The sequence below is a fragment of the Penicillium daleae genome (genome assembly GCF_028827525.1).
Source record: "Penicillium daleae strain IBT 16125 chromosome Unknown utg000008l_segment0_segment0, whole genome shotgun sequence".
Lineage (NCBI taxonomy): Eukaryota > Fungi > Ascomycota > Eurotiomycetes > Eurotiales > Aspergillaceae > Penicillium > Penicillium daleae.
In genome coordinates this window covers 7,496,246-7,512,991 of record NW_026623156.1, presented here as the reverse complement: position 1 = coordinate 7,512,991, position 16,746 = coordinate 7,496,246, and the positions used below count along the sequence as shown (strand labels likewise).

Below are 16,746 nucleotides of genomic sequence, written 5' to 3'. Positions count from 1 at the left end.
ATAAGACACAGTCCTTTGAGCACTCCAGCCCAATGCCAGACCTTAGGAATGGCATCGATTGTAAATCCCTGACTTTGCCGTATCCTGCATAACCTCTCTTTAAATGCCGGCACGTCTATTCTTGCGACTGAGTTCTTAGACCTAACATGAGCAATTGATCCTCGGCTGGTCCCGACGTAGGCTTGTAGCGGCAAGCTTCTAACCCTCACGATTCCCATCCCAGCAAGTCAATTCAGGGCTGTGATGTATACCATCTTGAACCAGAGAAACTGCAGATCAAGCCATCCTGTGCTAATGAGTGCTCCCGTTCTCTGTATGTCGTGAGCCAGGAACTCTTCTTGGTGCTGCTCTTCGGGCGGCCCCGTCTACCGCGCCGCCGCCGCCCCGGCGGAGGCGGGGAAGGCCATTCGGGGAATATTTCCGGGTGACTTCTGTGATGCGACCATTTACTCTCCTATCTACTTCGCTCTCTACACCATACCAAGATCCATACGAGCAATGCAAACTAATGAAAAGAAAATACCTCACTGAATATCAGATTCAAGATGTGGCCTGCAAAAGAGTTGAAAATACCTGTCGTGGGTTTCTTGTCTGCTCCACCATCCCGGGTTGCCGATTGGTATCGATAAAGCCCTCATAAGGCGGAGGAAATTCGGAAGATCACAGCAGCGAGCATGGGTCAGCGGCTGGCTTCACAAGTATGCCCTTCAACCTTGCGTCATTTACCAGAGGTAAGCAGGCTGCCCAGGCCATCTTGACTGAGTGAAACCGAATGGTGACTTCGCCCGCGGTGTCCCGTTCGCCGAAACACTCCACGTAGTGTCGGAGGCGGGACTTGCTCAACACTCGATGGACTTCCTTCTTCAATTCCTTGAGGCGACGTGAGGAAACCACCAGGCAGCGAGTGCGACCAAACCGAGCAATCTGAGTCTCAATGTCCGCAGCCATTACATACGTTGGGGTCGGGACCGGACGCACACGCGCGCAACTCATGCCGACGAAAAAGCCGTCCCGCCCAACAAGACGCAAGAAATTCATCGCCCCATTCTGATGAACAAAGGTGATTAGTGCGGTCAGGGAGCCAGTGATAGTCCAGGTATCCGCCAGCGAGGCCGAGAAGACCGCGCCGCCGCGGATTTGAGGCAAGACTCGGTCGAGAGTGGCGGTCTTTGGGAGCTTGTCAATTACCACGGTTCGGAAGACGTTACCCTCGCCAGGAGTTGGGAGATACCGCAAACCCCACTGGTAGAACGAATTCTCATTGACGTCCTTGTAGAGAGCATGGCGGAATGTCGCATACTGAACGGCAGAAACCTCCTCCTCCTGGCTCTCAAAGACGCCGGAGCGGTCGATGGCCCATCTCAGCCACCCAACGGAGGGATTGGCAGTTGGTGGGGTGGCCTTGGTAGCAGCGACATTCTCATCGCGTTGGAAAAGGCCGATAGACTGTTCAGTGCTTAGCGCAGTGACCTGCTCCGATTTCACAATAATGACGGAGTTCGAGGCAGTAGCCGAGCTCACATCAAAATCAATTGGCGAGCCCTAAGAAATCGATCAGTACCGTCAAGAGACCGGTCGAACCTTGGTGAATTTTGATACATACATCACGAATGATGGGCTCGTCAAAGGACGACTGGGCCGAAGTGGCGTTTGAGATTCTAAGTCACAGGATTAGACTAATCAATCGTTTCATAAGTCGGACACCTCAATGCTTGGTGTATCAGTATTTAAGATTGGAGTACAAGGAACTGCATCGTCGGATGCAAGAGGTCAACTTCGGTGAACAAACTATGATCTTGGACGCACCTGATGGGTTGGAGCACCGGAAATTCGAAATAGACGAGCTGATCCAGGATCCAGGAGGTAGCCAAAGGAAAGGCATCCTCAGGTAAATGACGTGGCTTGTCCATGGCGGTGGCAGCCCTCTGTCCTGGGGGACTTGAAGCCGATGGGAGAATGATAGAGAGAGGGGGAGAGTTGAAGAGATGGAAGAGCGGGAAAAAGGAGAACGAACGGAAAGTCAGAAACTAAGGAGACGAAGGAGACGAAGGACTCAAGAGGATTAAAAGGGATCAAACCGAACACGAGGATCAATGTGAAGGAACGGGCCGATGGGGAAGTCGCAATACTGGCTATCACGTGGATGGCCGACTTCTACCTCTGGTAATGCTTCTGTCATTCGCCTGTGCACCCATCGTGCTTCGGAAGAGATCATTAAGATGGGATATATTGTTCTCAGATGAGATCAGAGGTAAGAGAGAAAGAAAAGAGGTTAATGCAACACTGCTAACACAAGAAGAGAGTATATTGTTCGAAATCTGCAACGGGCATGAATCATGTACACGTCCAATGTGGAGTCAGAGCCACTTCACTAAACGCCGACAATGCTGCAAAAATGGAGCATTCAATTAAACTGTATAGCAAACACCCAGGTCTACCCCAGGAACTCTCCCTCGGCCAGGGCAATCCATGGAAGGTTGTCATCCCAGCAATGTTGCATCAGCTGCCGAGCGTTTTGGATCTATATAAAACGGTTAGACTCCAAGGTCAAAGGGTAGACAAGGGTCTGGAGGGTCCATACCTGTTTCATACCCGACTTCTCTAGCACGAAGAAACGGTTGAGAAGTTTCATCCGCTGGGAAGAATCACGCGATTCACAGCCAGCAGTGAACAGGGGAAGCAGCGAGCATACTTCGGTTGAAGCACCAAGTCGCATGCGGTCCAAAGCGTTGACAAGTTTACGAAGGGCGTCTTGTACGGGAAATGAATCAGGCGAAGTGTCAAGTACCCTTCTGTGGAGGTGAAGTAGCCCGGCACAGCGAAACGCTTGCTCTGTGGCCATCATGTCATCGGACTCGACTCCCAAATGATGGTCCGGGTCGGTGTGGACTCTTTCGTTCAGGTCATCAAATTCGCCAAGCACCGCCTGCGCCTCCATCACCATGTCTGCGGATGGGTGCCAGGCCCGTTGGAAATTACCCAGATCGTCGAAACGCTCATTATCGCACTGTTGAACTAGCTGAGCAAGCCGGAGGAGGAAGAACCCAGTGCGGGGACTGAATCCAGTGAAACAGTCGACGCAGTATTCGTCATGACTCTGAGGGCGACAGCACTCTGCCAAAACGGAGTGGTATAGCATCAATGGTGGACCTGCTTGACGGCAAGAAAGAGCGCCCATTGTGTCAATGTATCCCAGCCAGCGGGCGAAGAAAGCGCCGATCCGATTCCCAGGCTTAGCAATGCGATCACTGCGAGCAATGAACAAATCTCGAGCGAGTTTCAGATGACTCTGCCAAGGAATGGGGACTTCAAAGGTTCCAGGGCAAACGATTTTCAAAGACAAGAGCAAGATCGCCGTAGCCAAATGGCTGTCGGTAATCTCCTCTTTGGATGCTTCCAAAGCAACCCGCAATGCTGGGAAGACGTCGCTGACCCAGTGCGCGATTCGGTTGGCCGGTTCCGGATGTCCTAGATAACGGGCTCGATGGCTTGCCGAGTACGCCAACACCAAGTTCAGCAGATTAGGGTCGGAAATTGCCACTACTCAATTAGTCCAAGAAGCGAAACATGGGAGCCCCCGAGGGACGGACAAACGTACTCGATGGGAGCACCGACACGAATGGATTGTTGTCACAATCGTGCGGAACCAGCATTTTGGACGTGTGGTTGAGGAAGTGATGAAAATACAGCAAGTTGATCGGGTTTTTCAGCAATGACGAAGGAAGAGGTGACAGGTATCGAGGGATGTTGATGGGAACCGGAGACGCATAATACCCGCTGTAGTCGGAGTTCTGCACGCCAGAGGGCTTCGGGAAAGATGTAGGGGACACAGATTCACCATTATGACCCCGTGGGCTGACTTTGTCGACAGCAGAGTTAATATCGATTGCAGCATGGTCATTATTCAAAGCCAGATCGCGATCTGGGCGTCCACTATCCAAGCCATAATTATCGGCCACGCTTGTGAGATAGGCCTGCCATTTACTTTGGGCGGCTAGGGATTCATTTCTTGGGTGATCACTTTCTCTGTCTCTGGCATCAGTGCACAAGTTGTCAGCTTGATGAAATGAACGAAGGGACTCGGTCCTTGGCGCATAAGTCGATGATGGCGTATGCCTATCAAGCCCAGGGGAAGAAGAAACATGGGATCTTGGATGCAGCAAGGTCGAACCCTCGATATGGCCTGCCAATTCTTGGGAAGGGCCGTCCTGTCCAGCAACGTCGTTCAGTAAAAAACTTAGTCCATGATCATCATGTGACAAGGAACGACTCGTGGGTATCTGGCCATCATTCTGATTTGGGCGAGACTGTACATCAGAGGGATGGCTGGTTATGTCCATTGAGTTTCGAAGAAAGGATACTGGCTGTGAAACTGAGCTCGAGTGAAACGCAAAGGCAGAAAGAGATCGAATGCCCACTCCCTGGTCTGCTGCAGGGGATAGTGAGCTATGAAAGTTCTGTCCAAATGAATACTGTGACATGGACCCCGATGACGCTGGGGTTACGGGGGAATGCTCTGCCCATGTTGCGGCAAACTGGACCTCTCCTTGGGATGGAGAGATCCCATTTTCTGAAGGCACTTGAGGCTTCGGGGAGTCGAAGACTCCGAAGGTGGCAGCACTGCCAGGCGATAATGCCCCAGGGGACCCTAGGTCTACAGATCTAAAATTGATGAACCCATCTGCGGGGTTCTTGTTGCCTGGTGGTATTGGTGCGGGCACCTCGGCCGAGTCAACGGTGCTGGCCCGCATTGGTTCAGCAAAGCCCATCAGCGTACCCCCATACCCCCTGGAGATGGAAGTTGGAGAATCGACAGAAGACCGCTTAGTTCGGCCACCCCAGTTGAGGCGGACACTATAGTCGCACGACTCGCCTTGTCGTTGGCAATTAAGACAAGAGGGTTTTTCTTCACCGCTGCGATGATCTTCCGTTAGCGGATGTCCAACGAGAGGCAACGTTTGCTTCCTTTACCATTTCACTTTGCGAGCCTTGCATGGCCTTGGGCGAACGGTCAGTCTAATGTCAGGTCCTAATTCTTCCACGCATGCGAGGTACTCACCAGCAACCTTTTCGGCTCCTGCGCTTAGGCTCTGGCGCGCCAGGTCGTCTGGGGCGAGGCATTCTCCCAAGTCAATCTTATTGGCAAGCTGTTCTAGATGGCCAGAAATATGACGATCGAGGAGAATAGATAGGCTGAGATGGCCAGTTGATTGAATGACCGGTCCGACAGCCATACAGAGCAGACACGTCAAGATCTGTCTCAAGATCTTCACAGGGCAGGCAGGTTCCAATTGATTCGCTTCCGGCGTCTGCAACTGTGTTGACCCCAAGTTGCGACGAAACGATAATCGACCAGACACCCACACCTAGTATACAAGCACATCGAGGTGTGGGAGGGAGATGTGCCCGATGAAACCAGAGTCCCGCAGTAGCGGTAGCAATGGCAGATAGTCGTTCGCCCTTATCTGCAAGGGAAAATGCAGGGAACAGTTGGGGCAGTGCCGATCCGGGGAACAATTGCACGTGGCCTCCTTTTCGAGTGGATGACAATCCGGGGTACCGCAATTGGCCCACTTACTTTGACTACTGCAGCCTGCAGACAGCGAGCAAAGAACGAAGCAGTCACTGCGCACAAGTTGCAAAGAAGATTCGTATCTGGACCGCGCGTGGGAAAGTGTGGGGAAGCGAAAGATAAGGCTGAATCAGCCGGAGCTCGGGAAAACCCGTGGTCCGATACGGCATGCCGCGGCTTGCCGGGTCACCTGACAGCGTCATAGCGGTGCTCGGGTGCTCAGCTGGGCCCGATAGCCTCCGCCTTCTCTGTCAGGTTGGCTGCCGCCCTAGTTCTCTAGTTCCCTAGTTCCCTAGTTCTTCCCAGTTACGCCAACTTCGAAACTCAATTAATTTACGTCTTCCGCACAAACCTCGTGGAAAATGGCTCATTTGCTTCATCTCCATCATCCACTGCAGCGGTGGCCCAGCCCTTCCAGGGGTCTTTCTGCGCTGGTTCATGTATGCCCATTCGTCCCGTGGTTCTGACATGTCAGTAGGATCCATGGCTAATATGCACAGGCAACGGGGCTTGCGAGTTTTCTATGGTCATTCAAGTAGTACGTTCACACCTCTTGTATCTCCTAGAGCACTGATGGGTCTCTTTCTTACGTAAACTCAGCGCTAATGGTCTTTCAAAAGCATGCACGAAAACCCAAATCGGGCGTAAGTTCTGCTCCCTTGGAGGGAGATGTTGAGCGGTCTCTCCGGGACTTACGCATAGCTAACCAACTGTAGAAATGAGGCATATGGCTGGCACTTCCAGTACTTAACAGTCATTGGGCTCAGCCTTTCGACGTTGACTTTCATCGTTGGCTTACTTGCCGATGTGACCCTATCACGACGGTTGTTCTTGATCAAGAATCTACTGTCCGTGTGCTGCGCTCCAATGGAGGTGCTGATTAGTGTGCTGTATTGGGGACTGCGGTTGGTGAGTGGAGAAAGACAGCCACTTTGCCCTGATTGACACATCTGACCGAATACGCCCGAATTGTTCAGATCGATGAGCGTCTCGTGGTCCCGGATTGGGCCGTGATCCCCCTACATGCTGGTACGTTGACAGAACTAACGGCGGCTCATGCCGAGAATAGTGGGGAACGCGCACTGAAACCACTCGGCAGATATCGGTTTCCACGCAGTCCCATCCATCGTGATGTTGGTGGATCTACTGTTCCTCTCTCCACCGTGGACAATTTCCGCTCTCCCATCGCTGGGCCTGTCTGGCACCATTGCGTTTGGGTACTGGTTCTGGGTCGAGCAATGCTTCTACTATAATGGATGGTAAGTACATTTGACATCGTTCACCCATATTATTACGACTATACTTACTGGTTGGAGGTATCCGTATCCCATCTTTGAACAGCTGTCCACTACCGGGCGAATTGGTCTTTTTTCGCTGAGTGCCATCGTGATGGCCCTGAGCACCGTCACTTTGAAGCGGCTATACGGTCATGTTAATGGCTTTGGTAGTGATCTGCCTTCTCAGTCTTCTCAGTCTCACCCTGGTGATATCAAGAAGGAGAGACTATGAGCAAACTTCTTGAGCGCGGAGTGAGTGAGCACTCCGTGGAGACCTTTGATCTTGAGCGTTATGGACGTAGTCGATATTACGAACGCCTGTTTTCAAGGGTTGGACATACAATAGAATCATGGTTCATGTATATCCCTAATTCTGACTAGTATTTGAGATTTTTTGCCTGTTATTACTCCGTGGCATTTTCCACTTTTGGAGTGGATGACTGCCTGAAGAACTGAGGTACATTTCGACTGATTCAAAATTGATCAGACAGTTGATGTAGATTTTCCTGCTCCATTGGCCTTTTTGCCTTGTTTCTTCTGTTGGCGATGTCCTATAAATAGAAGAGCTTCTTTTCCCTTCTCCCTCTGCTTCGTCTTCCTACTCCTGGAGATATTTCCAGGCCACCAAGCCTTACTACTATGGTTGCCAGATTCTTCAGGTTCCCACCTCCCTGGCGTAGGCGATTCGTCCTGTGCCTCGCCTTCTACTTACTCAGGACATGATCAGACTACGTCGTACCTATTAACCTGAAACCGCCAAGTACCAGCTAGTGATTTCCATCCTTAGGCCTCACTATAGATTTCCATCCTTAGGCCTCACTATAGATTTCCATCCTTTGGGCAGAATGGCACATGGTCGGTTACGATAGTTCTTGGGTATAGAATCGCTATGAGGTATGCCGGCGTTGATTGGCTGGAGAGAGGTCCTGCAATTGGAACCTGGGGCACGCTTACGTAACCAATGCTCCAGCTCCGCCAACTTCCCTTGCTAACAACGCAATCTCTGGTCTGCAACGACTCCGTGACACAAAAGATGCAAACGAGTTCCGTCAGCATGTCCGTTCGTTTGATCTTCAATGGCCCTATGGGCCCCTCTGCGGTCAACAGCATTGCCCGTGCCTCTCCCGTTTCCCGATTCGGCTCACAAGGAGCATTGGCGCAACTTGCTCGCTTCCACTCGACTGCTGTTCGTCCGTCGTGTGCCGTCCAGAACCAAGACCTCCGGCCTCATGTTCGACCTTCTACCATTTCACAGAGCCGCTCAGCTGGTCTGCGTGCTCAGTCTACCTCGGCCGCTGGCAATAATGAGGTGAAGCTGGACTGGGATTCCTTCTTCAAGCTCCGGGCTTCTCGCCGTCGCTACTCCCTGGCCTCCTCGATTATCAGCTCCCTCGTCTCTACCACGGTCGGTGTGCAGGTTCTCTCATCGCAGGACTTGGAGGCTTTGGGTGCTCAGGTGATGGGTCTGGATCCGTTTGTCGTTCTGGGTATGGCGACCGCAGCCTGTGGTGCTGCTGGCTGGCTGGTTGGCCCAGCTGTTGGCAATGGCGTCTGGGGCTTGGTGTACCGCCGGTATAAGCCTTCTGTGGCAACAGTAAGTCAATCATGAACCTACTTTAAAGCGTAAAGTCGACTAATGTATATCTGCTATCACAGAAAGAGAAGGAGTTCTTCGACCGTATCAAGCGATTCCGTGTGGACCCGTCCACCAACTCAATTGCGAACCCCGTCCCCGACTACTACGGCGAGAAGATTGGCAGTGTGCAGGGATACCGACAGTGGCTCAAGGATCAGCGCGCGTACAACCGCAAGCGCCGCAACTTCATCGTCTAATTTCGCTCCTTGGGTTTCTACGAGGCATCAGTTCTCTCTGCTTCTGATTTGTGTGTATACTGTTCAAGCTGCCCGCATTTGGCAGGTTCTGGCCCAAGCAGGGCATTATCTTTCTTTTCTATGGAATCGGTGTTTTGATTTTCAACCTCATTAGCGACAAGGGCAAGCCGGGAGATTACATTATACTTGAAAATGATCTTTGGTATCATACCTATCAACGGACTCCCATTTCTCCTCTTAATTCTTGTTTGGCTCTTCACGATCCTGGAATACTTTGGTTCGTAGACTACCTCCGCCATACAGCGGAATCCTGGGTCTAGGTAAGATATTCCTGAAGCTGTCGTACACTCATCCCAGCAGGAGGGACTCAGTTTATATCGTCTTATTTTCTTCTAAGCACACGGATCATGTTGAATGGGGTGCGATCTTATAGTAAGTAGATAACCAGTGCATTCTTGTACAAGGATCTGACCAGCTACAGCTTCGACGCAACCTTGGCCTTCGGGTTCCGCCCAGTGTCGACCTCACTCCACCACGGCACATTAACAGGCGGGTTGTCATCCAAATTTGCACGGAAAATCGGCTTACGCTTTTCAAAGAAAGCCTTGACACCCTCTTTCTGATCCCTATTTCACCGTGTCAGCGAACAATCAAACTCCAACTAAACTGACTGTGACATACTCTGATCCAAACGTGTGACAGATGACAGCCGATTCCAGCAAATGAGCCTCCTCTGCAGTTCCCGGATTGCGCCACATCAGTGCACGGTTAAGATACTGCGATGTAGGACTGACATTCTCTACAATCTCCGTGGCCAGCTCGAGAGCTCGTGGCAGGACCTTTGAAGGGTCGGGCATGATCTCGTTGAAGAGATCACCGAAATGCTTTGAATTAGGTGGGAACACACCCCCAGTGCTTACGAGATAGCTGGCATTCGAGAAACCGATCAGACGAGGCAGGAAATATGAGGAGCAAGACTCCATATTGATCCCTCGCCGACCGAAAACGAAGCCGTACTTGCCCTTTTCATAGGCAATGCTGGGACGAATGATCTTCAGTCTCTAGGAAGCTCACTGTCAAAAGGAGGTTCCAGGACTTACCGAATAATAGCTGGTAAAGTCATGGTCATCCCAACGCCGACAGCAGAGCCCTGCATGGCTGCAATGGTTGGCTTGCGACAGCGATGAATGGCCAACGCAACACGCCCACCACTAATCGTCGTTAGCTCCCTGGGGCCCTGCTTAAAACTACCACAAGACGTTTACCTACCCATCACGGTGATCAGCCGGACGTGCACGATTACTTCTGAAACCAATATCCAAGTCTGCGCCCGCACAGAAGATCTTGCCGGCGCCCGTCAGGACAATAACCTTGACCCGCTCATCGACATCGAACATGGGGAAGAACTTTTCGAAATCATGAACCATCTGCGACGTAAAGGCATTGTTGTTCGCTGGACGGTTTAGCGTCACGACGATTACTGGTGTGACTGATGATGCACCTGCTGGATGATGCGAGACTTTGATATGACCCGTAGTTGGGACTGTCTCATAGGAGGCTGGGAGCTCGATGGGGGCTGGGTCAAAGATCATTTTGTGCCGATGTGGCTATATTTGTACCTGAAAATTGAAGAGAAATGCGTGTATTTTGGTCAATAAAAGAACTCAAGCATTGGGAATTGAAGAGCTTATAGCTGGTGTTCGGCAAGCGGATGTTCGACCTCGGCTTCGGCTGGTGATGCGTGAGGACCCCGCAAGATCACTCGATCGAAGAATCATACTGAACACTATCGAATGCAAGATAGCCGTGAAACCTGTGTAGATGATTACAATATATGGTGCTGCTATACAGATGTACTCAAGGCTAGAAAATAGATTGAATTCTCGAAAGTGTAGATTCTGAAGTCTAGGGTTCCCTGGTTTCCCCATGTTTACCTTCCCCGCACCGACGATCCCCGATCCACCCAATGTATAAGCACCGATGGAGAGAAGTGCTGAGCATAAGTAGTTGTTAATGCATAGAGAGTCGAGATGGTGTTTACCTGATTTGCCATTCTATATTCTATACTGTGCATAACCGTAGGTATTAGTGCCGCACATGTTGCTACAACTATCTCATTCACCACAAACAAATATACATCCTCAGGCGCACACCACCCTGGCTCGATACAAGATACACGGAAATGGAAATGGATGGTCTGAATTTGCTCATCTCTAAACCCTCGAACTCAAGGGGTAGATAATAATAGATAATAGAGAGGGTAACCACCGTGATCTTGGTGAATTTCCAGGGCTACATAGCATATGCTTACAAGTCAACTTTGCCGTCGGCCAAGGTTACTAGCCACCGTAGTGTTGGGTGTAAGGCGTAGTCCATGTACGGCTAAGACTTATTCCAGCCGCGGTGGCTGATGAGGTGCTGCTATTTTTTGCTACAAGGACCGTTGGAAGCTCACCACTGCAGGTGTCGACCGATCTTTCTAGATGGATCGCCGAATCCACCATTTTCCCATTCCATAGGTTGCCAAGAAATACATACATATTCAACTGAAATCCACAGCAGTGAGACTTCACGAGGACTATAGTAGTATTTATCCTTGAACACCCCAAGACCCCACAGTGTAATCTTGGTAAGTGTGGGCGGGGTTGATGTGGAGAGATCTAGACAAGCCCGAGTGGGTGAGAACGATTTCCAAAACATCCATGGATGACGCTGCAGTAGACCGCCTCGAGAATATACTGTTAGCTTACCTTCTCCGCTAAAGTCCGACCGGCTGTTAACCCGTGATAAATGTCCAGCGCAGTCCTCGATGCAGGTCATTATACCCGCTCGGCATTTATCAATATACACCTGGAGAGTCGCAGGCCTCGTGGCGTGTGCCTGCAATCTCCTGGGTCAATCAACGATCGATCCAGATCGACAGGCCCACGGTCGGCCCTGCTCCGCGTGGAGGTGAAATGTACCTTGCGTGAACCTTACGGGGGTCAGCACGTTACGATGAGGGGAAGGTCTCATGTATGATCAGTAATGATCAGTATGTTTGGTCTCTAGTCCTCTCGTCCTCTCGTCCAGGATGATGCGGCACAAGAACAGCCGATTGAAAGTCAAACGTGGATTATACCCCCAGTATTGGTATTCCAGTCACTCTCCCCCCTCATATGGCCTACTGGTCTAACGATCTTGGGGTGTGCGCTGGGAATGGGCAAACATATGTGATGGGTACAGACTTCCAATGTCGAGTATAACTCCACGGATGGCCGGGTACATCCTTAGGCGGGGAGAGTGGGCGGGTGGGGATGCGAGGTGGTGACAGCACCTCCTCGCGGATAAAGATCTTTTTTTTAATATAGCTATTTAGATAACTCTTAGATCTCGATAATCTTGTTTAATTTCATTCTTTAGGAGGTAGTAGCAGGGTAAGTGGGAGATGGTATATTGGGTATGGCATCGGGTTGGCGCCGGTTAAAGTACTTCGGCATCATGGGCGAAGGACAACGCACGGGAGTCAAGCATATAGGAAACCAAAAGGGCAAGGGTTCGATTCATGAGCTAGAAGGTTTCTAATTTCCGTGTTATCACGTATTGATTGGACCATCACGATATACATCCACCTCAGCACATGATGATTTCTCCATTTTCCCCGGTCTCAACGGCCCATTCGCCGTGCTGGGGTGCCTGATCCTTGATCAACGGTCACTTCGTACATTTGCGGGGGACGTTGTGGTCGGTTAAAACATCTTCTTGCCGAGCCCGTCATGGAATACGCCGATTGGCACATTGAATCTGCTCCGTTCCAAGCTCGGTTCGATCGACAGGGCACAAATCCGGGGAAAGCTGGGAGAAACTCGGTTAATTGACGCTGCTGGTTTCTGATCTCAGCATTTTCCAGGATCATGCGCTGCAATTTGCCGCCCTCGAGCTGTTCGCTTCGGAGCTTTTGCTCCTGTCGCTTGCAGGTTCTCCGCAATTTCGAGTTTCGGTTTTAGTCTTTTGCGCTTTGGAAGGTTCCTTTTTTTCCTTACTTAAAAACCGTCAGCCAGGATGTCCCAAGGTTTGCGGGGAATTTGTTTTTTTTTTTCTTTCGCGTGGAGATCGCATCGCGTTGAAGTCTATACATTTGCGCAAGTTTATTTCTTTTTGTTGATTGCTATCACTTTTTTTGTCGCTCGCATTGTGGCAGTCTCGCCACTCACACACATTGTCCGAGCTTCTCCAAATACCGGAGAAGACAGAAATCACAAGCATGGCTTCAGCGTACGAACTGGAGCCCTGGTGCGCGGCGGACGCTCCTGGCCATGAGACGAAGGGTCTGGTACCCATCGTGGCCCACGAGGAGCTGTATCCGAGCTTCACGACCGAGAATGAGTTCCCCTTTGCTGTGCAAGGCAATATCGACCCGTGGGTGGTGGATCAGCTGGGCTGGAATGCTCACAGCGAATTCGCCAAAATGGCCGAGACCCAGCGGTACCCGCAGTCGTGGGTGAAGGCTGGTCTGACGATCCACTCCGCTGGCGGCAAGTGGGAGAACTGGGAGGACTCGAGGTAAATAGTCATTTCTCTTCTTCATGAAACCCATCGGGTATTTCCAGCTGTGGAATCTAAGGGGTTTAAGGCTTTTTGTGAAATACTAACTTGTGTAGCGCTGGCTATAATCAAGATCAACTTTATGCCGCTCCGTTAGCCCCAAATGCAGAACGACAACGGTGGAATTCCCTCATGGCTACTCAAAGAGCCCTCTTCATGACTCCATCGGTGCAACAGACAGCCTTTCCAACTTTCCCAGGATCCCCAATTTCCGATCCCTCTGGCACACCGGAAACCAGCCATGCTTCCTTCGGCCGCTGGGAGACCGACCACGACAGCGAAGACATGCAATCTTCTCGATCTCCAGACACCCCAAATACAAATGCAACCATGTCAGATAGGTTTGCCTATGCCTCTTCCTCACATCATATGGAAGAGGAAGAATACCCGACAACACTAGAAATGCCAGATGGAAGTACCCGCAGAACGTCCAACTGGCTGCCGGTAGATGCAAGTGCCGGGTTCACCATTGGGGCGGACCAGCTTGGTCCGGCTCAAGAACAACATGAGATGCACAACTTTCATGAGATGCAGGGGGCTTTCATCCCAGCAGACCCGATCGGATGGACATACAACCAGTGAAAACTAAATCACCGAAGAAAGAAATTCCCAAGTGGGGAAAATTTCGCCAAAAAAGACGACTCCCTATTTCCCATCATACTCCCCGTCCGTCCTCGAACGTTGGGAGATCCAGTCACTTCACCCAACCACCTGGCAACCCCTGTGAATTATGGCTTGCACAAACGGAGGAATAATCAAGGCTGGTCTGATTTTAGCGACCATGGACTTTGGCGCCGTGCTTGTCTTCCCTCTGAACCCTGGCGAGGGCATTCCCACCCCTGCAGAAAGCTGCTGGCGTGAGTTCATAATACCCCTGAACCTCTATTTGCAGGTTATACAGGCAACTACGAAGAGACCCAAAAGAAGAGGTATCAAAAGCATTTTGGGAGAAGAGGGGGGGGAGATCTAAGAGGTTATCGTACTTTATGAATCACAAGTTAGTGAGGCACCAGGCCAATAGCGACCCCAGAACAGGAGGCCGCCACCGGATAACCTAAAGAATCTCAAGTAAATAAATAGCCGACTAGCCAGTTACTCTTAGAGACTAATGAAAGACTCATGTTAAACTCTGCAATAGCAGTCCTGACCAGGAGAAGAGAAAATTGGGGAGAAAACCGCTCTCAAGAGGGGCAGCGGCTAAAGTAGAGACGGCCGTCCAATGCTAGGGCTGATCGCCGCACTCCCCACAAAGAAAGCAATCTAGAAGAAGCTAAAGTGGAAGTCGCGGATACCGGCACCGTGGCTTTCCTTAGGAAGAGGGGGAGGGCCACTAGGCTGAGGAGAAGGCTTGAGTCCAATAGTTTTCCAGGCCCACTTGCGAGCAAGGCCACTAGGAGTCGGACAGGGAGTGGCTCCAGGGCCCGCAGAGGAGAGAACAGTGCCCCATGACCGAGCACCATCAAACTGGCGGAACTTTTTGGAAGACCCAGAGCCACTGAGTTTACCAACACCCGCGTTGCTAAGCACCGAGGACTTAACCCAACCAGTATCCAGAACGTCAATGCCAGACTCGCCGCTCGGCCAGCTAGATAGCACGGACCGTTACTGGCGGATAGAGTACCCGAGGAAGTCAGAGTATTAACCGCACAAGTACGGCCGAGCTTAGAGTCGCATGTAGACTTGTCACTGGAGCTAACAGCGAAGGTCTTGCCAGGGGAGCTATCATCCAAGAACGGAGTCTTGACCTGTTGGAAGACGCGGCCCGCGATTAGAGCGTCGGTCCCTTCACCGACGTCAAAAGGGTGACCAGTGTTGTTGACGTGCCAGTAGCTGTTGAACTCTAACTTGGGGGAGCGGCGGGAGGTGTGGTGGATGTATTCTCCGGTAAATGTCATTGTCGTTTTTACCGTAACCTAAACTGTGCAAGAGAACATATGCGATTAGCGGAGATTCGCAATTTCAAATACAAATACAAAATCCAGCCTGGGAAATATACACATTCCAGTAATGGTGGCCATCGCAGGAGGCAGATCAGCTTGTTTGGCCGTCAAACTCGCTGTTGGAGATAGTGACACATCCACCTAGAAACATCAAGGATCAATATTGACGTTGTCCTGTGAATGTGTACCAAGTCTCAATTTACTCGCCTCGTACCCAGCAACAAACATCTGCCGACCGATAAGAGAGATTTTGACATGATCAATCCAGACCTGATCAGTCCCATCCAGCATTAAAGCATCACCACCTCAGATATACCACGGGTTAAGCTCGGTAATATGAACGTTCTGAATGATAACTTTGCTAACACCATTCACCAGACGCAAGCCTTTGCCACGAATAACACCGGTACTACAAACACCAACAATAGATTTGTTCGATGCGAAATGCATGCCGTCGATAGCAGCTTTGTCGTAAGTACAAGTCGTAGTGGGATAGCTTCCACACCAGGAGGACGAGTCCAAATCAATAGCGTTCTGGACCGAGCTACCGCACGAGTTGGACGAAGGAATGCAGCATTTGCAGTCGGTGCAATTATCCTGGCTACTGAGTTAATTGATCCCCTTGTCGATTAGAATGACCCGTGGAGTTTCTTAGTCAACCACCCCGTAAGTTGGGAGATGTCGCTGGGAGCGGCTGACCTGGCATTGCCGCCACCAGTCGTGCCTATCGCGAACCCAACAGCAGTACCTGAAACACCTGCAGCTTGTGCAATGGCTCCCAGCAGGGCAACAGCCGTCAGAAGAGTTCTACTGGGGGCCATCAGAAAAAGTAGAGAAGCAAGTGATGGACTTAGGAAGCGAGGTTTCAAACAAACAACTGAACCAGCAGTCCGCCAAAGAGCGAATGTAAAGAACGATCGAATCAAAAGCCCTCAAAAGCAAAGGAAAGAATGATGACACGACACAATCCTGCTCTTAGGACGATACCTGAACTACTATATACCCTACTAAACAAGGGGTTATGACTGATAGTTAAACTTGAGACGGGTGGCGCAGACCAGATAGCGGATCTTGGCTCTGTTTGAGCTAAACTGGACGTGATGCTCTCAGTGAAGATCCATACTTTATTGTACAAACTACCCGAGAGCGCAGTAGTGTGAAGTTGTCCATGAATGATATCAGATTAACCACACCCACCCCTGGTCGCCGGGTGGCCTACTTGTTCCACGTTCTGCCCCACTACTGATTTTGAGTGATATTTCTTTGTTGTTTCAGGCTGAGCACAGGGTGGAGTGGTGACCAGAAACTAGTCAGTGGGAATGGACGGCAATGGATTTGTGAGTCTCAGTTCCTCTCGCTGCTGATCTCACGGTTATGATCAGAATATATATCAATCGATGGTCGAGTTTGATGTTGAACAAGGCTCATGTATTTGCGGAAAAGTTCTCAGGTTGCAAAGTTTAAGATGTTAACCCGAGAAACTTGAGGCCGTTGGGAGTCCACTATGTATCTAGACATTCTAAGCCGTATTGAGGTTTGG

At 50.7% G+C, this 16,746-nt stretch overlaps 8 protein-coding genes across 8 annotated transcripts; 3 read left to right on the top strand and 5 right to left on the bottom strand.

Annotated features, from left to right (window-relative positions):
* Positions 1-660: 660 nt before the first annotated feature.
* N7458_011205 (uncharacterized protein) lies at positions 661-1,910 on the bottom strand (the record flags this gene model as incomplete). The annotated part of the gene is made up of 3 exons (XM_056914587.1): positions 661-1,542; positions 1,604-1,658; positions 1,807-1,910. 3 exons carry the CDS (start codon positions 1,908-1,910, stop codon positions 661-663), a joined length of 1,041 nt encoding a protein of 346 aa, XP_056763436.1.
* A 461-nt stretch (positions 1,911-2,371) lies between these two features.
* On the bottom strand, positions 2,372-5,234 carry N7458_011204 (Zn(II)2Cys6 transcription factor; the record flags this gene model as incomplete). The annotated part of the gene is made up of 5 exons (XM_056914586.1): positions 2,372-2,387; positions 2,439-2,521; positions 2,582-3,540; positions 3,599-4,914; positions 4,972-5,234. The coding sequence occupies 5 exons, from the start codon at positions 5,232-5,234 to the stop codon at positions 2,372-2,374; spliced, it is 2,637 nt and encodes an 878-aa protein (XP_056763435.1).
* Positions 5,235-6,193: 959 nt separating this feature from the next.
* Positions 6,194-7,081, top strand: N7458_011203 (androgen-induced gene 1 family protein; the record flags this gene model as incomplete). Its single annotated transcript, XM_056914585.1, has 5 exons — positions 6,194-6,216; positions 6,289-6,481; positions 6,550-6,601; positions 6,672-6,831; positions 6,889-7,081. 5 exons carry the CDS (start codon positions 6,194-6,196, stop codon positions 7,079-7,081), a joined length of 621 nt encoding a protein of 206 aa, XP_056763434.1.
* An 822-nt stretch (positions 7,082-7,903) lies between these two features.
* On the top strand, positions 7,904-8,682 carry N7458_011202 (presequence translocated-associated motor subunit PAM17; the record flags this gene model as incomplete). The annotated part of the gene is made up of 2 exons (XM_056914584.1): positions 7,904-8,443; positions 8,506-8,682. 2 exons carry the CDS (start codon positions 7,904-7,906, stop codon positions 8,680-8,682), a joined length of 717 nt encoding a protein of 238 aa, XP_056763433.1.
* Positions 8,683-9,157: 475 nt separating this feature from the next.
* N7458_011201 (enoyl-CoA hydratase/isomerase family protein) lies at positions 9,158-10,274 on the bottom strand (the record flags this gene model as incomplete). The annotated part of the gene is made up of 4 exons (XM_056914583.1): positions 9,158-9,308; positions 9,364-9,720; positions 9,783-9,893; positions 9,952-10,274. The coding sequence occupies 4 exons, from the start codon at positions 10,272-10,274 to the stop codon at positions 9,158-9,160; spliced, it is 942 nt and encodes a 313-aa protein (XP_056763432.1).
* A 2,651-nt stretch (positions 10,275-12,925) lies between these two features.
* N7458_011200 (uncharacterized protein) lies at positions 12,926-13,848 on the top strand (the record flags this gene model as incomplete). Its single annotated transcript, XM_056914582.1, has 2 exons — positions 12,926-13,224; positions 13,323-13,848. 2 exons carry the CDS (start codon positions 12,926-12,928, stop codon positions 13,846-13,848), a joined length of 825 nt encoding a protein of 274 aa, XP_056763431.1.
* Positions 13,849-14,526: 678 nt separating this feature from the next.
* Positions 14,527-15,347, bottom strand: N7458_011199 (uncharacterized protein; the record flags this gene model as incomplete). Its single annotated transcript, XM_056914581.1, has 3 exons — positions 14,527-14,739; positions 14,811-15,179; positions 15,240-15,347. Coding segments are annotated over 3 exons (690 nt in total), but the record flags the coding sequence as incomplete, so codon positions are not given.
* Positions 15,348-15,512: 165 nt separating this feature from the next.
* Positions 15,513-16,027, bottom strand: N7458_011198 (pectin lyase F; the record flags this gene model as incomplete). The annotated part of the gene is made up of 2 exons (XM_056914580.1): positions 15,513-15,810; positions 15,846-16,027. The coding sequence occupies 2 exons, from the start codon at positions 16,025-16,027 to the stop codon at positions 15,513-15,515; spliced, it is 480 nt and encodes a 159-aa protein (XP_056763429.1).
* Between the last annotated feature and the right edge of the window lie 719 nt (positions 16,028-16,746).